Source organism: Sinocyclocheilus rhinocerous, unplaced genomic scaffold (genome assembly GCF_001515625.1).
Source record: "Sinocyclocheilus rhinocerous isolate Xijiao unplaced genomic scaffold, SAMN03320098_v1.1 scaffold1131, whole genome shotgun sequence".
Taxonomy (NCBI): domain Eukaryota; kingdom Metazoa; phylum Chordata; class Actinopteri; order Cypriniformes; family Cyprinidae; genus Sinocyclocheilus; species Sinocyclocheilus rhinocerous.
In genome coordinates, this window is record NW_015638568.1 from 825,199 (window position 1) to 852,299 (window position 27,101).

At 38.1% G+C, this 27,101-nt stretch overlaps 1 protein-coding gene across 4 annotated transcripts in view; it reads right to left on the reverse strand.

The window, feature by feature from the left end:
* LOC107749812 (serine/threonine-protein kinase MARK2-like) overlaps nucleotides 1-27,101 on the reverse strand; it is a 61,198-nt gene that overhangs the window by 11,505 nt on the left and 22,592 nt on the right. For 2 of the 4 annotated variants that reach the window (XM_016564995.1, XM_016564999.1), the window contains exons 2-16: nucleotides 21,897-22,067; nucleotides 19,906-19,959; nucleotides 18,726-18,774; nucleotides 16,767-16,832; nucleotides 16,484-16,554; nucleotides 15,399-15,455; nucleotides 13,226-13,462; nucleotides 12,995-13,114; nucleotides 10,267-10,369; nucleotides 10,025-10,137; nucleotides 9,805-9,943; nucleotides 9,565-9,704; nucleotides 7,860-7,948; nucleotides 4,454-4,600; nucleotides 9-272 (exon numbers count right to left, since the gene is read on the reverse strand). In XM_016564995.1, the coding sequence (XP_016420481.1) occupies nucleotides 9-272; nucleotides 4,454-4,600; nucleotides 7,860-7,948; nucleotides 9,565-9,704; nucleotides 9,805-9,943; nucleotides 10,025-10,137; nucleotides 10,267-10,369; nucleotides 12,995-13,114; nucleotides 13,226-13,462; nucleotides 15,399-15,455; nucleotides 16,484-16,554; nucleotides 16,767-16,832; nucleotides 18,726-18,774; nucleotides 19,906-19,959; nucleotides 21,897-22,067 (1,820 nt within the window). The remainder of the gene's footprint in view (nucleotides 1-8; nucleotides 273-4,453; nucleotides 4,601-7,859; nucleotides 7,949-9,564; nucleotides 9,705-9,804; nucleotides 9,944-10,024; nucleotides 10,138-10,266; nucleotides 10,370-12,994; nucleotides 13,115-13,225; nucleotides 13,463-15,398; nucleotides 15,456-16,483; nucleotides 16,555-16,766; nucleotides 16,833-18,725; nucleotides 18,775-19,905; nucleotides 19,960-21,896; nucleotides 22,068-27,101) is intronic. The other 2 variants (XM_016564996.1, XM_016564997.1) reach the window with 2 other exon arrangements.

A 27,101-nucleotide genomic window follows, 5' to 3' on the forward strand; every position in this document is an offset into this window, starting at 1 on the left:
TATCTCACCTGCGCACAAACTTGGAGGTGAACTTGCTGAAGATGCCGGAAGCCGCGGGTCGTCGTTGTTGGCTGTTGCCGTGGGAGAGGGAAGGGGAGGCGGGGGCTCCGTGGTAAGGAGAACCCTGTTGGTCCCGTGCGCACCGCTGCTGGCCGAGGTGGAAGGTGTTGCGGGTGGGCACCCCTCTAGGGAAATTGGTACGGTCCGTCCCAGCTGCGCTGCTGATATTGTGGGCTGATGGGGAAGCACCAGGTGCTCTCTGTGGGGGATCACTGTGACAAAGTAATTTTTCCCCAAACAAAAGGAAACAAATCAAGATGAGGACATGGCAGGATCAGTAGCAAAATTAAAACATTTAAATATATTTACTTTACATATTTTTTTTAAATAAAATTGATTTCAATAAATATTTAAATGCATTTGAAATGTTTTCTATTTTAAAATGGACATTATATAAATAAAAAATAACCATTTATTTTACACTGTCTTTGTCACACATTAGGTATTACAGTAAATTATACATAATTATATGCATAAGTACGTTGTTAATTAATATTACTCAGTTTTAAATGTGCAATTACACTATAACAATGACACTGTAAAATAAGCTGTAACCTAAAAATAAAAGTAAAAATCAAATAACATAAAAAAAATAAAATACTTTTTAAAACATTACAAATGAAATAAAATATAAAAAATATGGACATGGAAGGTTGATTTACACTACATGTGTCTGCAGAAAGAATAGCATATAATGGGTGTTTCAAACCTAATGTGTGAATATGAAAAATACTTGATTTATGCATTCATGAAACACATAAAATCCTATTTAACTTCAAAATACAGATTTAAATTATGGTAAACCAATGGTTAAAGTATCAGGAGCTCTGTTCTGGCTTTTGCAGAGCTCAAGTAACTTATATTATGTCATCTCAAAATAATGAGAACACAGACATATCTCTGGCCCAATGCATAGACATTTAATCCGTCATATCACACACACAGTAATTTGTGTGTGTGTGCGCGCAGTGAAGCAGCACACCTCCCCCATAGCTGTCCTTTCTGCACACTGTCTGTGAAAATCTCACCCAACCATGTTAGGTCCATGCCAACATCTGTTTAAGTGCCAACCAGTGTAGTAGAACCTAGCCAGAACCAGTCGCCAACTGGCACAAGCACAGCCAGCGAGGTCACATGACTATGGGTAACTGAACCCGCCAAAGCTAGAACACAAAACACTGTCCATCCACTTCAGCCAGGAAGTGAAGTGTGCTGGACCCATCTCAGAAACATAGCTGTGTTTGGATTAACAAACTATGATCTGCTCTATACACAGGCACCACATTATCATCTCATTTAGGGACATGTTTATAGCTCCTGATTTGACATGGTTACACACACTGGTCTGCTTCTAGAAAGTAAAAACTTTTAAAGATTCTTTTACAGCCAACATGAAATCAAATTCAACCCCATTTACTTACTAATTTCTGGTCTTATTGTGCATTATTTTTTATGCATGTTATTCTAAAAAAAAAACATTCTGGTATGGACAAATAAAATCAAATAAAGCAGAAAATCGTTCCTGATGGTTAAAATCAAATCCTGATTGACAATTTTATCTTTGAATATTCTGTTTCATCATGAAATGCATCACATTATGCAAGTAAAATGGGTTGTGAGCATCATTTCATGTTGACTCTGAGAGTTAACAACAAAACTAATTAGTTGGTTACTGGGGATCAGCATTTACAATGCCAATGGCTCGATTTTTCTCACTCTCTTTTTTATTTATTTATTTATTTTACATTTTGGCAGCACCACAATCACTTACCTCCTGCAGATCCAAGTATGACCTCAATACACTGGCTAAAAATGACCTTCTCAAACCCTCCGTACACTGAAGCTCACAGCAGGTCATCACTAACACTTCAGGGTGGATTAAACCGGGGGCCTGAATGACTGCACATTACTGGGAGAGTGTCCAACTCTATCACTTTATCATGGAGCAAGAATACTCAGGGGCAGATTTGGAGAAACTTTTTCGACAAAATCTGACTGTGCAAACTAATACACACAAACATAACACCTTAGCAAGGGACTCAGATGTTCCCATGGTAACACCGTAGTATGTTAGATATGGCACACAGCTGGATGTTTAGAAGAAAAAATAACATACGAGCACTCTAGCAAATATGAGCAGGAGCTTAAGAACCAAACCCATGCCACTGGGAAAAAACATCTGCACTTATGATGCATGTCAGAACACGCATGAAACATGTATGATGGGACCTGCATCTAGTATTATTCAGGTATTTCGTATATATTCTCTCGGAGCAGAGATTTTCACAGTGGCGAACCACACAGTTCCAAAGTGTCAAAGTGAAGGCCCTTGCACGTGACTCAAGTTGATGTTCCTCTAGATAGCAAAGCATCAGACTACAGTGTTACCATAGACACCAGGTTGCACTCAGGCAAACTGTTGAAAAGTTCAGTTTGCCATAGACTTTTCAAAGTACATCCAAAGATTGTTGGGCAGTCTTTGCGTCAAAATCATAAGATATAAGAGGGATTGACCCAGTGGCAGTGGTTTCATTAACCCATTTTTCTTTCTACATTTACATTTATGCATTCCCTGGGAATCAAACCCATTGCTACATCAGTTCTAAGTTTTTCTTCTGTTTGCTATTTTCAGTTAACTTAAAGAAACCTTGTAAAATCTCCCGTCCTGTATGCTATTTTCAGCACATGTGGAAGTCAACACTTGTGTCCTGACATGAGTCACGTGAAAGGACCTTGAGAGACAGAATGAGCCACACTATGTGCTGTACATGGCCCCTCACTCACTCGTCCATATATACAGTGCACAGATCTGAATATATGGCCCTTGCACTGAGGTGCATTTCACTCCAGAGGGGAGACGGGGCAGAGAAGCACAGAGGAGTGAGAGAGACGATGTAACAGGGCAGCAGTACCTTCTCTCAATGTTCCCCAACCACGCTCGGAAGAGGCTCAGCTCACTGCATACAACAGACCAGCCATTCACTTACAGCAGGACTGACAGGCTATCCAAACCATTCACACTCCATGCTGCCTTAGCTGCAGCGCTATAATTGATGGTGTGTTCCTGGCGTGGTCAGTGTTTAGTGTGAATATGAGGTTATTGTTAGTGGCCTTGTGCAATCAGTGATGGTCAAGAGAGGACAGGAAACAATGTTTCCTGGGGGAGCGCGATTAGCTGTAAAGTGAAGTGGGGTCTTTGTAGCATCATTTTAATTCAGCAACACTGCCAGGTATCGCCGTTCAAATCTTAACAACCACTCAACTTCATATGAAAACTGTAACAAATATTATTATTTCTTATTTGTTCCTGAAATCCCTGCTGAAAAAAACAGTGTTGTGGTCCAAGCTGGTATATGACAGACATTGGTGCATGCTACTTTTTTTTTTTTTTATCTAACGTAGCATTAGTTCTGGCAGGTCACGTTAGTCAAGCTCGCATCAGCTGACTCTCAGCTGATCCCCATCAACCTATGGGAATACGACACCTAAGCATTCATATATATGGTCCCTCAGTATTATCAGCAGTTTTCGCATTGCTCAATAGCTAATTACCCTCCTCCATCCCCAACTCCTCCTCTGTCAGTCAGGATTCTCCTTTGAATCAGACTAATGCTAAAATGTGTACATAACATTATTGAACTTTAACGATATCTGCAATACATTTATGTTGGTTCTATTCTGTTTACCCTGGGGGGGTTATCGCTGCTCTTGCCCAGAACAGAACCATACCGCCAATCCAAACTGTATGCTAATTGTCATCTTTGACGATAGTGGTCCTGACAGAATTGCAGTGAAACTGGTTGACCAAGAAAGTCTTGCTGGTTTGAAGTAGTAGTTAATTCAAACTGAAAATTCTTAGTGAGATTTTTCTGGGTGAGCCTCAGGTTGTTCCAAACCTGAATGACTTTCGTTTTTTGTCCATACAATTCAAGTCAGTGAGACATTTTTCAAAATATCATATTTTGTGTTCCACAGAACAAAGTCAGTCATACAGATTGGGAACGGCACAAGGGTGAGTAAATTATGATATTTCATTTTTGGCTGAACTATCCCCTACTAGTGAAGAAGCCTGGACACAACCGTATCACATACTGTGAACCACAAGCCAAAACATATGCTAGTGGCCAGCCGTGCTTGTCTTTTCAGAAGGGATATGAAAATGTGTCTTGTTTTAGTCTTGTAGCACAACCATCTCCCAGTGTTGACTCTGTAGACTTCTGTCACCCCCTGACTTCCTGCAAGCTCTTTCCCTGCCAACTAAACGATTTCTAAGAAAGCAGAAACCCCGAGACATGCCACAGTTCCCAGATTTCATCACTTTATGTGACACTCTTCAGTAGTTGACATGACTGGTTTCCTGTTCGGTTCTCTATCTGGCGGCGTAGGGACTTGCCTGGGCCGGTGTGAGTGCAGGTCTGCGGGGCAGGGATGGGCGGAGGTGGAGAGGGACTTGTGATGGCGGATGCGTGAGGAAGAGGAAGATGAGGAGAGCACTGCGCCGGCCGAGGCCGTGGAGGCGCGGGACCCGGGGGTGTTTAGGCTGAGGGGAGAGAGAGAGCGGCCCCTCCGTACACACACGCACAAATCAACACACACATAAACACGAGTGTGTGCGTATGTGTGGAGGCAGGGAGGGAGGGAGATGCATTCCATTAGAAATAACACTTGGCACACATAAGAAAGAATGATGAAGACAGACAGACAGACCAATATATAGACCAACAGACAGAGAGACAGACAGATCAACAAACAGACAATAGATAGACATATAGATATAAGGATAAAGCAATAGATAGACAGATTGATGGATGATAGAGCGATAGATATAGCCATAGAAATTGGATGGATAGAATGATAGATGGAGTGATAAACAGAGCAATAGACAGGGTGACAGAGCAATAGATATACAGATAGATTGAGCAAGAGATTGACAGTATACAGTGTTAGATAGACAGACAGACAGACCGACAGAGCCATAAATGGACAGATGGATAGAGTAATGAATAGATGAACCAATTGAGCGATTGAAAGAGTGCCAAACAAAGCGATAGATATATAGATAGATAGATAGATAGATAGATGGATGAACCAATTGAGTGATAGAAAGAGCGCCAAAAAAAGCAATAAATAGACGAGAGAGCAATAGATAGATAGATAGATAGATAGATGTATCTGGGCATCTAAAGTGAGAGACAGTGGTGAATAAAACGAGAGATGGAGGGAGGGAGAGGGAGGTCAAACAGAGTGCTGATTTCACAGAAAAGCACAAAAGAAACACACACACACACACCACAATGCAGGGATTAGTTGAGCTTGTGGTGAAGAAATAACATGCTATCACCTTGCTATGTGGCAGAGAGAAGCTAAGCCTATTACAGACGACTACAGCAACCTTACAACAGAGTTAATGGTGCTTTTTTTCCATCACAAGCCACCCTAATCCATTTAAAGCTATACATACACTAACAAAGACACAAAGTCACACACTCACAACGCAGACAGAAGAAAAACAAAATGAGTGTTCTAAGACAAATCCAGGACAGAGAGAAAGAAATGGAAAAGGAAGAGGGATGTGTGGGGAATATTTAACCAGACACACCATCTGAATGCCTTCAGATAAGCTCATGAGAAAACACACAGGCAAATCAACAAAACCTGCAGTAGCATTAAAAGGACAAGAGGTTATAACTCTAAAGACCCCATGAAATCGTTTGATAGAAATAGTTTTCTTTCCTGTGTCGAAACATTAGTTACTTAAACAGGAAGTTGGGGCGTGACATAGCGCAGGCCTTTTTTTAAAATAGCCTTTTGTATACATCACATGATTTGCTACTTGCTATTGCTAGTCAAAAGTTGACATTTGGAACAGATATTATTCTTATTCTAGAAAGCATAAATTGAATTCATGGGGTCTTCATCATTCATCAGTGTTATCATAACATACTTACACACCCATAGAGAACTACAGTAGCAGAGCACAGCTCGAATAACAACAGTTAAAGGCTTGTTCACACCAAGTTCATAGGATACTCTGCCAAAAATTAATCAAATCTCATAATTTACTCACCCTTATGCCGTCCAAGAGGACTTATTACTTTGTTTTGTTTAGATGATATACACAAAGATTTTTCTAAAAATAATCAATCCATCTCCATATAATGCAAGTGTACAGGACCCCTGCCTCAGAACATGCTGACATATGACAGACGGCCAAAAGTGATAGGTTATAGTAAAAACAAATAATAATACTTTTCTTACACCTATTGTTTCACTTCAGACATTGATTCAATAACTGGGGTCGTATGGATTACCATCATGTTCACTTTGTGTGGTTTTTGAAGCATCAACTTTGGGAAAGAAAGCCATATAATCTGAGACAGCATGAGGGTGAGTAAATGATAAGAGAATTTTCATATTTGGGTGGAGTATCCCTTTCATGTGATTATAAGACATGAAAGTATAACAACTCTTTGCACCAAAACTATACACATCAAGTCCAATGATTAAAGTTGAAAATAAAAAAAAATATTTAAAAAAAATATATATTTTTGTTATTCTGTGTGTATCTATGTAGCTCTGCAAATACTGCAAGCTTCTGTTATCAAAATCAAATCTTACTCTGCCGTTCACTGATAGGTCAGTTCCTGACACATGACCTAAAAGCTAATATCTTATTCTACTGAGAGTTTATTTTCTCCATCGGAACCATAAACAAATACTGACACTAATAATAATAACAATGATAAAAGTATAACAAATTATCCATCTGCTATGTTCAGAGCTTGGTACAAAGGAGTTTATAGAGATGTACTGTTTGCTTTTGAAAACTTATCATCCCTATTTATTTAGACTTAGTCTGAACAAGCCTTCATTATTACTAACGGCATAGGGCTTTCTGCACTGGAATCGACACTTGTTGACAGAGCAAAAGTGCACATTCAAAGTTTAAATTCCCAGAGATATGTGCTGTCTCAGTTGATCAACCAACTAACAATTTTTAAACTGCAAGGTACATGCATATTGATTTGACTCTTGACCATAATTAAAGCATCTGATGGTCACCATTTAACACTTTGGTAGCAACTTCGTGCAACAAGACTCCAGTAGGCAGAAAGCTCTATCTCCATTTTTAAAAATACATCTCATGCATATGCTTATGCATAATTGATATAGTAAAGACACTGGAGTGTGTGGAATGTGAGCTTAAGCACCAATATGAATGCTGGAGAAGGAGGAGTTATGATGCATGAATGGTTAAACAGTGCACAGGAAGTGAAGGATGACTGACTTAGTGTTTGTTGGCGATGATCGTGGGAGGTTTATATGGGGTTTAGATGATGCTTTAATGCATGCATGTGTGACTGGGATTTAACCAATTAAGGCATCTAAAAGGTTTTCAAAAGAACACTCTGGTGATGGACGTTTTTCTGTTTGAATTAGTGTGTGGGTCTGAATGAGATGGTACTCTAGGCGTCACTAATCCGTCTGAAATCTTGGATGACGTATGCCAATCTGGCACAGCTCGGCCTTTCTGGGGATCAAAAGCATGCCAGTCTGGGCTCCATGGCAGGTAACGGCCAACAGCATAGAGACAGAAGACAGAAGTAGACCGTGTGTGTGTGCAATGTAAAATAGAGAAAACGGGTGTCTGGTTTTGTTAGTGATCATATCTAGAGGGATGAACTGTGCCCATATACGTGTGTGCGAGTGTAAGAGAAAGGAGAAGTGTTATTCTGTACTTTGCCTGTTTTGAGATTTACAATCTTTCAACAAATGTGTGTGTGTGTCTTTGGGTGTACCTGTCCTTGCCGTTTTGCACTCCCAGAGTGGCTCTCTCAGAAACGGGGGAATTTCTGCTGCGGCTTGTGCCTGTGGACAGGATACTATTCTGAAATTACAAACACACACAGGTGCAAACCAGTGTTGTTATTGTTAACTAATGCCAAATTTACACCGCAAAGGTGGCACAAAAGTGCTTCTGAAGTGGCATTTAGGTGTCTTCACACAGACTGTTTAAAGCTGCTCAGAGGTGGAATGAATGCATTTACACAGCAATGATACTTTGATACTAGGGTCTGATATTGGTCAGAGCTGGCATTTTTTAGTCAGGCTTTCATGCAGCATTACATCTTTACGCCGAATTTTGAGCAGGCACAGAGCAGCTTTAATTCAGCTGCGTAAATATGCCTTTAAAAAACTAAAAACTTGTTGATTGAAATAAGGCTGAAATAAAAAATAAAATATTAGATGAAAAACAAACAAACTTTTAAAAAATGCAGCAACTAACAGAAATGAAATAAATGTAAAGTACTAAAACTACTAAACTAAAATAAACAAAGCTAAAATGAATGGTTATTATTTTAATAATAATAATATTTCTATATGTCTATCTTTTCTATTTCTATAATAATGTTCTGTAATTTCTATAATCTCTTAACTAGATTATTCTGACAAATGCACATTTGCATATATTAGTTCTGGAACTGCAAATAATCCAAGTTTGGGCTTGGAGCGATTAAAGGAACCATGAACCATTCAAAGGACAGCCCTGCTATGAACCCTGGGTGAATATTTAATGACAAACTAGAAAAAAAAAAAAAAAAAAAACACATTTCTGTCTATTGCTAAAGGTGTGAAAATGTTTGCTCTCTCATCCAACTTGTGGTAGAACTACTACTTGGTTGGTACTCTGACAGGGCCTATTTCATAAAATAGTATTTGCACTTTCAATTGAGAACAAAAGAAAAAGGCACACTATCTAAAGATGTGCAAACCCAGAAACTCCAACTATGATGTGGTGTGTGAAAGCTCAAAATAGCATCCTCTGTAGCATTTTCACAGATATAACTCAAGAGCAGAAGCCATGAGAGCACTGGCCGTGCCAAACATCTCTCAGTGAGAGAGTGCACTTCAACCCTGGGCAAGCCCTTCCAGCCATCTGCTGCCTGAAAAATATCAGTGTGGAAAGCAGCAGGCTTTACAGAGCACCCCCATGCAACTGAGAACAGAAACAGTAATTAAGATGTTTAAAAATTACCCTGCTATTATGTTAAAAGCTTCCTCAATCCATAATGTAATAACATGTTTTTCAAGTACATGGAAACTGAACTAAAGAACATGACGTGACTTTGGTACTGTATTAGTCTAGTTGATAAGCTTGAGTTCCCTAGCTTGTAAAAAATCAAGCACTCAGTCTAGATAAACATGCTCTATAATTGATACAGTTCCCCTTTTTGGCATCGTGTTTTATATGTTGAAAAAGTTCTGGCATCTTTGTTTGGTGGTCGAGAGTGGAAGTGACTGGACAAGAGGGGGGCACAGAATTGGGTATACTTAACTAATGGTATCTGTGTACCTCTGGTAGGATATTTAATTGTACATTATCTTTTCTCCAACTTTTAAATTTAGTTTGGCTTTGCCATCACCTAACACTCAAAGTTATTTTTTTAATAATAATAATAACACATCCCTAAGAAACATATCACCAAACAGACACACACTTACAGTAGAGGGAGTGGAACTCTTTTTGCGTTCACTGAAGATAACTGGACTGGGTGGAACTTTGGTGGAGCTACTTGAACCTTTCCTCCCAGAATCCTCCACTCCATGCTTGTTTTCTCCCTGAGGCCGTTTCGAGTGTGAGCCTGAAGGACAAAGAAGAGAGAGTATGAAGGGGAAACATACTGTATGTGTGAATGTATGTTTATAAAGGTCTTCATTCACAAAAACTCCCAATCCGCTCACCCTGATCTGTTGATCTTCTGACAGGTTTCTGAGTGGATGACACACTGCGCTGTACCATATGAGGTGGAGACGGGCCATTGCTGTTCGTGAGGTCACTTCCTGGGCGTGGCTTTAGCAACAAGTTGACACCCTCGTCAAGCTGTGAGTCAGAATTTTCAAAGGTGTGTGAGTGCAAAAAATGTGGGCAATAAAGTATGAGTGTGTTTATGTATGTGGGTACCTCTGAATTCCTATAGTCAAGCAGCAGGTAGGTTGCCATGACTTCATTGTATTTTTGTTTGATGAGAGATTCCTCTATTTCCTCTTGACTGAAACCCATCTGAAGCATTATGTCTAAATGGGCAACATACACACAATGTCATTGCAATACCACTCTAAAACATTTCCAAATCTCTGAACGTTTTCTATTTTTTTTAGAGATTTATTTTAACATCTAAACTATTTCAGATGTGTCACACACACCTGTTCTCCTGGGGTCTTTGTAGTCAGGTTGAGGCTCAAAGTAAGGCTTCAGCTCATCATCTTCATGACCTACATTCATCCAGCGATCCTTCATGATCTGCTGCTGAGCCAACGGCAGACACACAGACAGAGAATAAGAGAGATGGTGAGGGATCACATAACCGTATCTTTATATGTTTTTAGGTAACCACACTATGAATTCAAGTGCAAATTTCTGCCAAAAAACCTACTTATCTGAATAAAAGCAAAACAATTTTGTCATTCACATGCTTAAATGTAAAATATAAAGCATTACGTAAATGTAACCGATTTTGTCATGCTCATAGAATCAAAAGAAGCAAAAAAAAAAAAAACTTTAACAGTAGAAATTAATTTAATTTCAATGAATATATTTATTCAAAATCACTAGCTCTCAACCATGGCCAGGGTCCACTAGGGGACCTCAGCAAGCTTCAAAGGGGTCTCTAGGTGACTTAAAATAAGACGAAAAAGCATTAAAATAAGACAATTAAGAATCAAGAAATTTCTTTTATTTTAATTCACCCCCTTAAGGGCCCATTCACACAGAATGTGTCTTTGCGTCTAAAAACACGAGATGCAGCGTTAAGGAATGATTTTAAAAAAAAGTGCAGTGCAGAATGCCTCTTCCGCCATGTTGCTGTCAAATAAAACAGTTGCCATGCCAACTTGCTACTGTAAACAAAAGCTTGCAATGCTTGCCCCGCCTCCGGGGTCTTCTGATTGGTCCACTGTATTGTAACTGACACTGATGAAAGGCACTGCATTTAAACATTGAAATTCATTTAACTTGACACAGTGTCTTAAAAACGCGGTGCTTATGTGTAAAGACACTCCAAAACAGGCACATGTCATACATGTCCGTCTAGCAATGGAAAAGTAGCGCATTGGAATAGAAAAACGACCCCTAAGAATTCCCACAATCTTGGGAAAACCTGGATACATGATTAAAAGTGAGATTTTTTTCCCAAGTGAATTTATTAATAAAATCTTAAATGCCCCAGACATTTTATACATTTTATAAAAACAGATTTTTTTCTGGTTATGCCAAACTCTAAAATCTTTCATCAGGTAGAAATTGAGGAAAAACAATATTTGCAAAAATCCTTATCCAGCAAATCATAAATGACTGGAAAAGTCATGGGGCCTTTGAATATTGTTGTGGACTACAGAAGGCTTTGGAGTCAAAAAGACTGAGATCTACTGTTCTACAGTCAGTTAATACTGAAGCAGCAAACTTTGCAAAACACAAAATTTGTTACTGCCAAAACTTTTGGCCATGACTGTAAATAGGTATAGTATATGTAATAAAACATTCTGCCAGAAATTGCTTTCCATATAGTGTTAATTTTGTCAGCTATTTTTAATTTAGTCTTAGTCCTGTGTCAAACGTAACTTTTACTTTTTATCATATTTAGTCAACTTGTCCTGTTTTAGTTTTAGTCGACTAAATGTCTGAGGCATTTTAGTCAGTGGAAACTTACACATTTGTCATTTTCGTATTACTATATAATGGTTAAAATGATAAAAAAACAAAATAATAATAATATTTTGCTCAATTTTAATTGCAATGATTGTTGTCATTTGGGAAATTTATTTTTACATTTCATCAGAAGTTGCTCTTACACCAATAAGCACAAATCAATAGAATATCAACTCGTATGCATGGTTTATTTTACCTCATCTAGTGTACAGATTTATAACAAGATATCAATTAGAGGCTAAATAAACACCAAATACTTTAGATACTCGCCCTGTCTACGTTATGAAAACTGGCGTAACAAAAACTTACTCTCAAATATTATAACAGAGAAATTCCTAATAGTAATTCCAATAATTCCAAATTGCATTAATGTTTCTCTTTTAAAACAACGGCAAAAAAAAAACTTATTGCGCACAGAGGTTGCGTAAGTAGCGTTACAATCCGCAACCACCATCGCAAACAATACAGTCGAGATCCATGACAGAACACAGACTGGCTGAATGACACTTTCATTTAAGCAGAATACCTCAAATGGAGATCGCTGAACTCCAGCTTACTTGTACAGTAGACTACTATATGTCGTGTTTTCAGATCACGGCGCCTCCGCAGAGAGAGTGCGTGTGAATGGTTGCCAGATTGCATAAAGCAAAAAGCTGGGTAGAGTAACGTATGTATCCGTTTAACAGAAAAGCTCTGATTGGGGTATTTGATCTCTGGATATCTGGCAACCGCAAACATGAACGCTCGCATAATAGAGTCTTGTACAGCAGTCTGAAATGTTTTGGCTCCACTTTTTTCAACAAAAATAAAAAGGTTTTGGTAAAGTTTTTGTTCTTTTAACTACATTTTAGTCTCGTCTTTTTTCATCAACAATATTGCATGTTCATTTAGTCTCAGTTATCGTTTCATGATCTTATTATCGTCTCGTCATCGTCTCATTTTCGTCAGGGGAAAAAACGTCGTTGACAAACATTTTTCGTCAGATTTTGTTAACGAAATTAACACTATTTCCATATTACTATTTTTCAAGTTGTTTTTTTTTTTTTAAAGATTTTTCAAGCTCAACATAGAGGAGTTTATAGGTATGTACTGTTTTGTTTTAAAATGATTTTTCATATTTTGTGCTGAAAATTCATACTTGGTGTGACTAGGCTAATTTAAATTTAAGGCCTTTGTCCGTATTCTAGTTCACAGTCAGATGTGTATACATGTCTAAATCGAGCGCACCTCCAAACTTCCCCTCTTGGTAGGATTGAGGATGAGAAACTTCTTCAGCAGGTTCTCACAGTCTGTGGACATGTAGAAAGGAATCCTATACTTCCCTCTTAACACACGCTCTCGCAACTCCTTCATAAGACAAAGAGAAACACAGTGAGGATGATACAGTAGAAATGAGGAAGATAAATAAAAGGACAGTGACACACAGGGACATTAGGACAGAAATTCAGTGTCTCTCACCTTCAGGTTCTGTCCATCGAAAGGCAGCGAGCCACTGACCAGCGTGTAAAGTATGACCCCGAGACTCCACACATCCACCTCTGGACCATCATACTTTTTGCCCTGGAAGAGTTCAGGGGCGGCATATGGTGGGCTCCCACAAAACGTGTCCAATTTATTGCCCATCGTAAACTCATTACTGAAACCAAAGTCAGCGATCTTTATGTTCATGTCAGCATCCAGTAAAAGATTCTCAGCCTGAGGGAGAAAGAGAGGATGCCGTGATGGTAAGAGGTTTGATACAGTGAACAAGAAGCGTTAAGTGTTCATCACTCATGTCTCCCTTTTTAACCTCAGCGCTCAAGTGTCTATCGGAAATGCCTGTTTCTGTTCCTTCAGGGTTTGTCGAACTTTACCTAATGAGTTCTCTTATGCTATTGTGTGTGTGTTTGTGAATGTGTTGAGACTTGCCCTCTGTGCTGCCACTCAACTTCTACACACCAATTTTAGCCTGCGCAGAGAAGCCGTGTTGCCTAGCAACAGATGCGGGGTGCTAACTGGGCTTGGTTTGCAGAGTTAAATATTACTCTGCCAACAGAGCCAAACTTTTACAACATGCACACACACAGCAACCAAGAAATGGATGAGGCTTGGGCAGCACAAATATCTGACGAAGGTGATATTATATTGTCCTTGCACTTAAAACTCCAAATTGAATTTAGCTGTGTTGTATTTAATATATGACATCTGTGTGTCCATTAGCTGGTTAACATTGTTAATCAATCACATTTTACCGAGTTCAGTGAAAGGATTTTGTTTTTGCAAAAAGGGCCCAATATGTTTAACTACATACTGTCATGTGGACAAACCAGTCACAGTTAATACAGTAAGAGTTCTTGGCTCTTCTCAATTTGGAGATGAGTGAAAGAAAAATACATTAAAATATGAGTTCAAGACTGACTTGAGCCTTTTAGATTGATTCAATAAAAAGAACCGACTCATAAAAGTCACTGGTCATGCTGTACATTATTCAAAAGTTTGGAGTCAATAAGATTTTTTTACACACACCTGCTAACCAAGGCTGCATTCATTTGATTCATTGGAAAATACAGTAAAAACAGTCATATTGTGAAATATTATTACTATTTAAAATAACTGTTATCTATTTTAATATTATTAAAAATTTAATTTATTCCTGTGATGGCAAAGCTGAATTTTCAGCAGCCATTACTCCAGTCTTCAGTGTATATAAATTAGATGATAGATAGATAGATAGATAGATAGATAATCTTACTGACCCCAAAATTTTGAACGGTAGTATGTTTTTGCATGCAACCAGTGAGGACAAAATTATTTCAATCATTTTAATTTCCTTTGCTGGGGCAACCGGCTCTGAATACAACACAATCAACTTGAAAGAAATATGATATAGGTCCTGCAATCCAACCTGAACTGCCAGAAACCTCTCTAGCCACAATAGAGGTGTGGCTTAATGGTTAACACACACACAGAGACACAGATGCATCACTATTACAGTACATTTGCAAACCTTGGGTAAGTGCTTTATTATTTGTGGTGCTCATATTAAATCAATAAGGCAAACACTGTCCTTTTCTATTGTAATCAATACATCTCCAGAATTGTGGTGACATTATTTAGTGTACACCTCTGTGTGTGTGTGTGTGTGCATGCAAAAAAAGAGACAGGCCGATAGAGAGAGAAAAAGGAAGAGGTTCAAACACAGGATTGTATACTATTTCTGGGGGTCCTGAGTGGGACATAAGAGAATTACATTAAGTTATGCATAGAGACAGTGACTAACTCCAAAGTTCAAGGGTCACTGTAATGATGGTCTGGACCAATAAGCAACTTCAGTTACGTGGGCAGAATATCATCATGGGAACATTCATCCAGAGAGACACTTCCTTTCATCTTAACAAAGAGAAGATCTGGGATCAGCAGTTCCAGAGTTCATAGTACACTCATGATAGCGTGTGGGTGTGTGTGTGTGTTTGAACAGAGGACTCATTCCTTCACCTGCACTTCTGTAATGGACTTTGATGACAGACACAGAAGAACTACTAAAGACGATGTGAAAGATGAAGGTACAGCTGAATGGAGATCTTGCTGCTCAGGGCATGTTTATATGTAACAGACACTAAGGGCCCTAATACACACACACACACATTCTCACCTTGAGATCTCGGTGTACAATACACTTCTGATGGCAATACTGCACAGCTGAGACAATCTAGAGAGATACAGAGAGAAGGTGTGGTGAGTAATCAGGAGAGTAGGTGAAGTCATTTTGGCTGCTCATGGGAGTTGTCGCTCTTTAATTAGGCTGTTCTATCAGTAATTAAACCATCATACACTCAGATGCACACAGCAGAGTTAATGAGCGCGCACACACACACACACACACACACACACACATACACTTCTGATGGCAATACTGCACAGCTGAGACAATCTAGAGAGATACAGAGAGAAGGTGTGGTGAGTAATTAGGAGAGTAGGTGAAGTCATTTTGGCTACTCATGGGAGTTGTCGCTCTTTAATTAGGCTGTTCTATCAGTAATTAAACCATCATACACTCAGATGCACACAGCAGAGTTAATGAGCGCGCACACACACACACACACACACACACACACACACATACTAGCAAAAAAGGACCACTTAGCATCACCTGTCACAAACACTACCGTTTAAAACAGTATATGCTTACCAAAGCTCCATTTATTTGATTATATATACAGTAAAACAGACATATTGTGAAATATTACAATTTTTTAAATTATTATTACTAAAATAAACAGGGTTCAAAAGTCTGAGACCATATTGAAAATCTGGGATTCTAAAATCTAATTCAAAATTGAAAATAAATAGTTTTAGAATTTTGAAACATTTTAAAAGTTTAGTGTAAGTGTAAAATTAATTTGATTTCTAGGTCACTAATTAAATAAACTTTTGCCACTGATCATGTGAACTCATCTGTACAGATGTCAGATGTTCTTGCTTCCATTGAAGCAATGATACATATAATACAATGCTGTTTGGATCATTCTCAAATCATCCTGGAAAATATGATCATGAGCTTTTTTGCTAATTCATGCTAATTTTTGATATGACTGAACTGATGATATGATCTGTAACTAAAAGTTATAATAGAAAAATCTACGCATTTTCACTAGTGGGCTCAGACTTGGACCTCAATGTACGAACATGTGAGCTTTGACACTGAAGCATGACTCACTCACATGCACTCGCACTGACCTGTCTAAATTTGGCACGCGCTTCCTTTTCTTTCATCCTCCCGTGAGCAACAAGGTAATCAAAAACTTCGCCTTGGAAATGGAAGAGGGGAACATTGCAATAGAGTAGAAAATGACAGAGGAAGGCAAAGGAGGTAAAGGAGTGGTACAAGAAGAGAAGAACAGACCGATCAGGCAAAGGAGAAAGGATGATGGGAGAATGACATTATTCAAAATGCAGTGTTCTGATTTTTAGGTCTTGACATGATTGACAGCTGGCAGTTCTAGTCTTTCAGCCCACTCACCTCCACTGGCATATTCCATTATTAAATACAGCGTCTTGTCTGTCTCGATCACCTCAAACAACTTCACTGGTGGAGAGAAAGAGAGATGATCACAAATCAAAACATGCAAGAGACTATTCACACCAAATTAGAATTTTAGGCACATCCCCAACAAGAATTAACAAGAAAAAACCCATCTCTATGAAATCATTCACATCTTTATCTTATTGATTAAATGCCTGAAATAAGGTCTGCATTAACACAATCTCAAGATACTTTCATATTTTATTCATGACATAAAATACATCAGTAATCCCCCCCCTTTTTAAAAAAAAAGCTTTTACTTGTCTTGATAAAGGCGGTTGCTAACAAGTGGCTAAATAGGACTACAGAGGTTGTCAGGGACATTAAACATACCGAACAGGTAAACTCATCTACTCACTAGTCCACTTTTACAGTATCACTGTGTTTATAATTGACCCTTCGCAAAGACCCGCCCCCCCCCTTAATTACTGTTACTATGTCCGACAAGCCATGGTGCTCTCACACCACACATCATGATCTCACACAGTGAAAAACACATCGCGGAACAAAGAGGACACTGACAACGCATCGGCAGACAAGAGAGAGCAGGTTACTTTTGGTATGAAACAAATTTTGTCATTTTTTAAGAAATTCAAACAGTAAATACAGTTTTGTGGTTCTTTAGGGTGCTTTCACACCTGTCTCATTTGGAGCGTTTGATTTGGAACCTGTCTTCATATTAAAATGTTGTATAAACACACAATAAGCCCGCGGAGCGTACATCCATCTTGATGAGCGAACCGAACCAAGAAGAAAACGCAACATTGTAACAGGGTTTCCTGTGAAGGTTTTCTATTGTGGTTAACAGTGCTAACAACTGAGGTTGAAAAAAAAAATCATATTACTGATGTAGCACATCTACACCTCTAAAGCACAGCATTATTACTTAATGGCATAACACCATATGAGTTGGAGGTATGATGGAAAGCAGTGGTGATAAATACATCTATTTCTATATGAAGCGCTTCAGGCTTTGCAGTGAATGCTACAAAACCCACCATATGTGTCTTGAGCAGCTGACAAGATTATAACCAAAGTTTAGAGCTAAAGATTACGCTTACAAACTGCATTAGAATGAGTTTCCTGAGCTGAGCAGCAGTGACAAGAAATTTTTCTCATACAAAAGTCTCATAAGCAACAATAAAAACCCACAAACCCTAAAGGGAAAAAATGGAAACGTTCCAAATCCAAACAAACAGCATCTGATAAAGAGAGATGCATTAATAAAGTAGAATTATAAAAATGAACAGGCTTTAGGAGTTGGTTTTAAAGCTCAGAGCTATTCTATTCATCACAGCCTATTCAACGAAAACAGGCCACTACTGTTTGAAATTAATGAAATGAATAAAATACATAATCCCTACTTTGTGTGTCCTCACGGAAAAGATCAAGGAGCGTTTCAGATCAATCAGCTGTGATTATGTGATGTGATACCAGCACAGCCGCAGTCGGCCATTGAACAGAGAGAGCAAGGACTCTGAATCAGGACTGAATCCACAGTGCTGCTTCCTCAAAGGGGGCAGGTCTTTCCTTTCATATTTCAGTTCTGCGCTTTGATATTTATGAGCACAAACTGAGAGCTAATGAGCTAGTGCTTCTGTCAAGACCACCGTCACAGCACAGGCAAACACACACACACTTAAACGCACAGTTCAATATATCAGCAGTATCTGTCTTGTGTGTAGGTTTGAACGAGTGCATATCAGATTCAGCACATATCAAACAGTCCATTTCTTCAACATCTATGACATCAAAGTCTCAGGAATGCCGATTTTAAAAGATTTCGGCAGACTGCTCTTATCTTGGATCGAACAATTCCTATGATTCATGTCAGACACTGATTTGAAATACTAAAAAAATTTGGCCAGTTAGATGGGTTCTTTCTAATTCACTCACCGATGTTTGGGTGATTCAGAAACTTCATGATTCTCACTTCTCGGAAGAGCTGAGAAAACACAGTAAAGAGAGAAGATTTGAGAAGATTGTAAGCCTTGAGGGTGAGTAAATGATGACAATTTTCATTTTTGGATGAACTATCCCTATAAATCTCAGGTCAATCCCATTTGAAGCTGGTTTGCTGGTCGTTCAGTCTGGTCAGGCTGGTTTTATAGGGGTTTTGAGCAGTTAGTCAAAGTTTCTGAACACCAGCTTGGTCAGGCCGGCAGACAATCTATGACCAACAAAAGATTTTGGGTTGGTTTAAGCTATTTTAGGCAGGATTTACTAATAAATTAAGTGATAAACAATGAAAAAACTGTATCTGAACATTTACTATTGTCCGTTTAATCGATTTAAATATGTTCTATTTTTGTACAAACACAGATGTACTGTGGAAATCTGGGATTACATACAATGCTGTTCAAAAGTTTGAAAAAAGTTTTTTTTTTTTTTTTTTTAATAATAGGGTCCTATGTATATCAAGACTGCATTTACTTAATCAAAAAGTAAAAAACAGTAATATTGTCTTTATTTTATTAAATTTATCACTTCTGTTACATGATCCCTAAGAAATCATTCTAAGATGTTCATTTAGTATTCAAGAAATCTTTTATCTTATTATTATTATTAGAAGTTGAAAATGGTTGTGCTGCTTAATGAAGTGTGGAGAGTGATCTTTCCAGGAGTCTTTGATTAACAAATTTTGAAGAACAGCATTCATTTTGAAATGTAAGTCTTTTGTGTGTGTCGTCATTTTTGATCAATTTAATGCATCCTTTCTCAATAAAAGTATCTTTCAAAAAACAATTAATTCCAAAGAACCTTTCTGACCCCAAAAAACCCTATTTGTGAATGGTAGTGTATTAACATTTTACAGCACATACATTGTTAAAATTTCACTAGCAGCAGGAACAATGCATTAACCTCATTTCTTTAATACCCTCCAGGATTCTGCAGTAGTTACAGCAAAAAAGTTTATGGAACGTGACCAGTGTATATATGTGTGCGTGGGGGTAAAGCAGAACCCGTTCATTCCCACGTCAGAGGAAATCCTTCCGCCTCTCTTCCTGTAATTACCCCCTCTGAGCCCTCTCTCCAGACAGATATACAGATAAAAAGAGGAGATCTGCAGACTCACTTTTTGAAGACTAGAAGAGTTGAGTTGTGTCTTGTCTATGATTTTCACTGCTACCTGAGATAAAAGAAACACACACATATTAAACAGCTCTCTCAAAAATAAATGACCTTTTTCAAAAAGATTTTTGAAAATTCTAGAGTAACACTAGAAAGATGACTCTGAATGCTAACTGTGCTAGAGCTATATTTGCATGTTTCTGCAACTTCAGGCACCAGAAGCATGCCCCAGGGGTTGCTTTTTATTAAACCTATCCCTTTCATCAACTTTTGCTTTTTGTTATACAAATATCACATTAAAATTGGCTTAAACACATTTCACAATGCCTTCCCTTATTTTTGTTACTTGTTGAAATAATCAAAAACCTTTTAAATATTGATTGTTTTGAAAATTATTTCTATATATCCCTGTTCCACAGTTGCATCATTTTCACCCAAAATATTTATTACTTTTTTTTTTTTTAGCAAAGAGGAAATGGTATCAGTGAAGAACATGCTTGGGAATGTTGAAACATGTAAAAAAAAAAAAAAATTAAAGAGAAAATCATGTTAAATAATATTTTGCATATTTGATTACTTCTTTATAGTCTGAATTTGAGCAAAATTCTCATTCAATCTTATTTTCACATCCAATCCAAACCACAAACATAGGTGATTTGAAATTAGATTAAGCATATCTGGAGCCAGTGCACGAACACTTTGTCTTAAGAACTAGTCTGACTAACTACTGACTAACCGCACTTTCTTTCTCAAATTAGACCAATTAATATTTTTATGCAACTGACTTAAAGTTATGACCAGTCTTTAAAAAAAAATAGACTAACTTGTAATACTAGTCTAAGCAGTTTATGCAACAGGCTGGACATGAATCACGGTCAGGCTAAATCTCAAACGGTCAAACCATGAAATAAGTGTACTATATGATGAAAGTATCTGCTATAAGGCTAACTAGTATTTCGTTTTTAACTGTGCATTATCAATAACAATTTGGAATTGTCTGTTACATCTGTGTTAGGGTGCGTTCACACTTGGCATGTTTGGTTCGATTAAAACGAACCCTGGTGCGATTGCTCTGTTAGTCCGGTTCACCAGGACCGCTGAAAAGATGGGTCTCAGTCCACTTCCAAACGAACTCTGGTGCGGTTCGAATGATATATGAACGCAACACGGACCAAATACTTCTAAACGAACCAAAAACAGGAAGTAATGACCAGATGCGACGCTATGCGACATGATTTGACGACGTGGTGTAACCAAAACAAAATGAGCAGAGGTCAAACGTGGAGCAACGATGAGGTAGTGCCTTTTATGAGCTCCTTGTGAGTCCAGGTGGTGAAAATAAAATTATATGTACACGCAAGAATGAGCGCGCTTAGTCCAGAGGATGGCATTAGGCGTGTTCGACTTAAAGGGGCGCTGAGCAGACCGTTCGGTTAATGGGTGCTTTGATATCATATACTCGCAGCGTGTAAATTTAAGTCTAACGCACCTTTTGTTTGGGGTGTTCGGTGAGTTCCGTCACGATATATACGTCATTCAAGCCGACCAATCAGGTTGTGAACGTATCACTATGCCTTTAGGTTCAGTGTCTTTAGGTTCGCTGTCAAAAATGCCAATGTGAACGCTAAGCGGACCAGGACCAAATGTATCATTTTCCTTTTTGGTCTGGACCAAATGAACCAAACAAACCGAACTACAATTGTGAACACACCCTTAGAGGGAGCTGATATGCTGTAAAAAACGATTTTTCAAAGTTGTAAATAAAACAAAGCTCATTAGAGTATGTTTTACAAGAAAATACTATTTCAGTCTTTCTACTTCAAAATTTCACATTTAGTTTGTTGCTTGCCATTACTTTGTGATTGTTGAAATTTACTAGCAATTTCGGAGTGAAAATTGTTTCAAAGTAAATCTCACACAATTTTTTTTCAGTGTAGTGAGTATTCACCTAACTAGATCCACTAAAAAAGGTAGATACACAGGAGATCTAGTTACCTCTTTAGAAGTGAGGACATGTCGGGCCAGTTTAACCTTGGCAAAGTTGCCCTTGCCGATGGTCTTCAGCAGTCTGTAATTTCCTATGTGGGGGTTTTCATCCACAGTCGGCACCACATTCCGACTACGTGACACACTGGGACGCCCTCCTCCTTTGGCATCAGAGTGGGTCTGACAGAGAGAAGGGATACAGGGATCAGAAAAATGTTTCAGATGGCCACACTCGGATGACATTCAAATTCAACTACATTCTCCCCCTCTCTCGCTTTCATACACACACAAACTCACACATGAGGATAAATGTATCAGACTGATTCACAAGAGGAAAATATGGCTACATTCACACAGCCGTAGAATATTGCCCAGTCATTTTGGAATGCTAAATGCACAGTGATGATCACAACCTCTGATTGAAGTGACTACCTGGCAACTGAGGGGTCAGAACCACATCAGTGAACTTGAGTGATATGTGAGGCATGAACAGAACCACGGTTGAAATCTTGTATGTAACATGTCATTGTTGTGCTCTAGAGCACAGAAATTGTAAAATAAGCATTTGAAGCAGCACTTGGTGTTTGTTAAGTAGAATCATTTGACAAGCTTTGACTGTTGGTAAGAAGACTTTCTGTAGTTATGGAAGATATGGGTACAGAAGAGTTTACTACCGTTCAAACGTTTGGGTCAGTAAGGCTCTTTTTGAAGGAAATTAATATTTTTAATCAGCAAAGATTGAAGTAAAGACATTTATAATGCTACAAAATATTTCGATTTCAAATAAATGCTGTTCTTTTAAACTTTCTATTCAAAGAATCATGGTTTCCCCAAAAAAATAAAGCAACACAACTGATTCTGATTATCACAACTGATAATAATAATAAGAAATGCTGTGCTTACTGAGCCCCAAATCAGCATATTAGAATGATTTCTGAAGGATCATGTGACACTAAAGACTACAGTAATGGCTGCTGAAAATTCAGCTTTGCCATTACAGGAATAAATCACATTTTAATATATTAAAATAGAAAACAGTCATTTTCAATTGTAATAATATTTCCACAATATGTTTTTACTGTATTTTTTGATCAAATAAATGGGGCCTTGGTGAACATAAGAGACAAAACATAAAAAATCTCCAACTTTTACATGGTAGTGTGTAGTTGCTGTATTTGCTGGATAGCAAATGAACAGGAATAAGGGCTCAGAGAAACATACATATTCAAACTCTGGGTCTGAAAATATGCATATTATGTAATGCATCACATGCACCATGTTCATTTATGATGTCCTTCAGCACTGGTGAACACTCTCAATGTCCTTTTATTCACTGACCCAGCACAGACCTTACACACAGGTTTTTCTATATCATTACTACTATTGATCATACTAAGCATTAGAAATTGCTGGACAGAAGTGGCAGGTCTGAGTAAATGACATAAGCCAGGCTTGAACTTGCATCGCCTACATAAGCAAGGATAACTCAAAGGATGTGACAAAGGATGTCAAAGGATGTGCGCAACCAGACTGTTAAAGGGATAGTTGACCCAAAAATAAAAATTCTGTCATCATTTACTCATCCTCAGGTTGTTCCAAACATAATGGCTTGCTTTTTTCTGCAGAACTCAAAAGAACAACTGAATTACAATTTAGATTACAATTGAAATCAATGGTTACCAAAACTGTTTGGTTACCAGTATTCTTGAAATGATCTTCTTTTGTGTTCCACAGAAGAAGAAAAGTCAAACAGGTTAGGAATGACATGACAGTGAGTAAATGATGACAGAGCTTTCATTTTTGGGTGAACCATCCCTTCAATAATGCTTATCAAGGGAAGAAAATTATGTGACAAGAGAAAGGAAGATGCATCGGCACTGCAATCAAAAAGCATTCTAGTGAATGAAAAATCATAATCTTATGAGACCTTGCTGCAATTTGGGACGTGTTCCTAAACACCCGACAGTCCCTTAACCCCACCAAATCGTCTCAACTCTCCCGTCCAAATCAAGATTAAATCCCAATTTCCCACGTTACCCCACTACACTGGAGAAACATACAGATTAGATTAGATTACAGTGGATTAGATTAAATCAGACGGGTTCATCTGCTAAAACCGCAAATACACAAACACACACACAAACACACAAATATGCTATGTGCTTCTCTATGTTTTCCTGCTTTCGTTCCGTCACAAACATAAGCGTGTTAACATTTACACAAGTAGTATCACACAGCATTTATCATTTTAATCTCTAACTTTACAGGAGTTTCTCCATTTTTGTACTCAAGCTAAAGCAGAGCTCATTAAAGGGAAAGTTCAATCATCAAGAGGGACCCAGCCAACTCCATGAGCCCTGTGGTGCGATGCGTGCGTGTTGTGTGTGCGTGCAAACCACAGTTCACATATCCAAGCGCTGTACTTCATGACAGCTCTGTCTTCAAAGACCAACCGATCAAAGTTCAAAGCCATAAATGTAATGCTTGACGTCAGTCCACTAAATGGTGCACACTCAGAGGTATGTTTTTAAAAGAAGACGCTCTTTATTTCTTTACATGTTTCACATGATTCCAATTTTGAAAGAGGGGCAGCTCACAGGAAAGGCATGAGAAAAGCTGGCTGTCTGAATGTGTGTTTATAGGTAAACTGAGCCAAGAGCAGTAGCAAAGGTCAGGGCATGGAAAGCTGGAGACTGACAGTGTGCTGGCAGGATCAGAGGGGCAGGGAATTAAGGTATTAGAGGGCATGTGTGCAGGTATGGCTGGGGACTCAGATTTTAGACCTTGGTATAGCTTGTGTGTGTGCATAGTCATGTGAGCGCTGATACATACACTGTCATTCAGAAGTTTGGGATCAGTAAGATTTGTAATGTTTTTTTAAAAAAAGTCTCTTCTGCTCATAATGGTTGCATTTATTTGATCAGAAATACAGAAAAAAACATAATATTGAGAAATATTATTGCAAATTAAAATAATGGTCTATTTTAATACTTTAAAATATAATTTATTCCTGTGATGCAGATCTGAATTTTCAGCATCATTACTCCAGTCTTCAGTGTCACATGATCCTTCAGAAATCATTCTAATATGCCGATTTATGATCAATATTGGAAACAGTTTTGCTGGTTAATATTTTTTTGGAACCTGTGATACTTTTTTCAGGATTCTTTGATGAATAAAAAGATAAAAAGAACAGCATTTATTCAAAATAGAAATCTTTTGTAACAATATACACTGTTAAAAAATTTTGGGGTCAGTATTTTTTTTCTTTTTTTTTTTGAAAGAAATTAATGCTTTTATTATTTATTTTTTAATTCATAAAAAAAAGTGATAAAGATTTATATTGTTAGAAAATAATTCTATTAAGCAGCACAACTGTTTCCAACATTGGTAATAAATCAGCATATTAGAATGATTTCTGAAGGATCATGTGCCACTGAAGACTTTGCATCACAGAAATAAATTATATTTTAAAGTATATTAAAATAGAAAACCATTATTTTAAATGGTAATAATATTTTTTTCTGTATTTTTGGTCAAATAAATGCAGCCATGATGACCAGAAAAGACTTCTTTAAAACACATTAAAAAATCTTACTGATCCCAAACTTTTGAACAGCAGTTTACATAAAGCAGAACTGATATCAAATTATCAATACATCACACATAAACAGCAATGAGACTGTTACGTATCCGGTCCATGAACTTCCGTCTGCTAGCCATCAGAGGTCACCCTTTCCATTTTCATTGACTCTCGCACGACACACTGTTGCATATCACCCCGGACTACATATCCCATCATTCATTGCACTGATTGCACACAGCACTGATTGCACACAGCTGTTTCACTGATTGCACACAGCACTGATTGCACACAGCTGTTTCACTGATTGCACACAGCACTGATTGCACACAGCTGTTTCATATCACTCACTCACTATTTAACACTCACTCTGATCCCTTCCCGCTGCCGAGTATTGTATGCGCTTATCGCCAGCAGTGATAGCTACTCTACAGAGCCCTCGTTAGCTTCCTAGCCTAGTCTAGTCTTGCCTTGCCTTGCCTTGCCTTGCCTTGCCTTGTCTGTTTTCTCGGTTTCTGATCTTCGCCTGTTTTCCTGGATTTATCCCTTTAGTCTTGCCCCTTTTGATTCTGTTCGCCGTTCGTTGACCTTCGCTAGCCCTAGGATTATTCTTGTGTCTTGCCCGCCATATACCTGTTTTGCCATTGGTCGACCCTGCCTGTGTTTCTGATCTCTCTGCTTAATAAAGCTTGCACATGGATCCGCATGTCTCACGTCTCGTCAGCCCCGTAACAGAGACACTCTGCTACAATGTCACAATGCACTTTTACAATGGCACTCTGCTTTCTATCAAATCTTTCTTCCTTATTAAGCAGAACTTCACGAGACCTGCCCCACCGCACATGCAAACATACTGAAAAAACAAGTGTATAAGCAAGTATTATTTACCATTTAAAGTGCCCCTATTATGCTATTTGAAATGTTTATAATTTGGTTTTGGGAGTCCCCAACAACAGGTTTACATGCATGCAAGGTCAAATAACACTTTCATTTTCTTATAATATGCATTTAATTTTACGTTATTTCTCAACGACTCTCAAATGATTTGTTCGAAGATTCATCTTTCCAAACCACTCCTTTGCGTGAGGCTACTCTGCTCTGATTGGGCCGATGACCCAGTCTGTTGTGATTGGTCTACTGCGTACAGCGCATGTCAGAAACAGAATGCCCATCACTAGTACTGGAATATGGCTTATCAATAATACATCCTATTATAATTAGGGATGCACCGATACCACTTTTTCCAGTACTCGCCCGATACGATACTTTTATTTTTGGTACTTGCCGATACCGAGTACCGATACCAATATTTTCATTGCATTTGTAAATTTTTAAAATATTGGGTACATAAACCAAGAGTATGTATAATGTTAGTTGGTTAACTTCATTTATCAAATAGATACAGTCAAACCAAAATTTATTCAGACACCTTCAACATTTCACACATTATCACAGCTTATTTCGCTATAGTTTAGAAAATGGTAATAAAATATGACAAGAACTCAGAGTTAAACTGTGTCAGAACAAATTCAGCTTGATAATGTCACATAACTTTGATAGAAAGGCATGTAATGGATTACAATCAACCAAAAATTAGACAGCTGTTAGTATGACAGTATTTACACAACTAT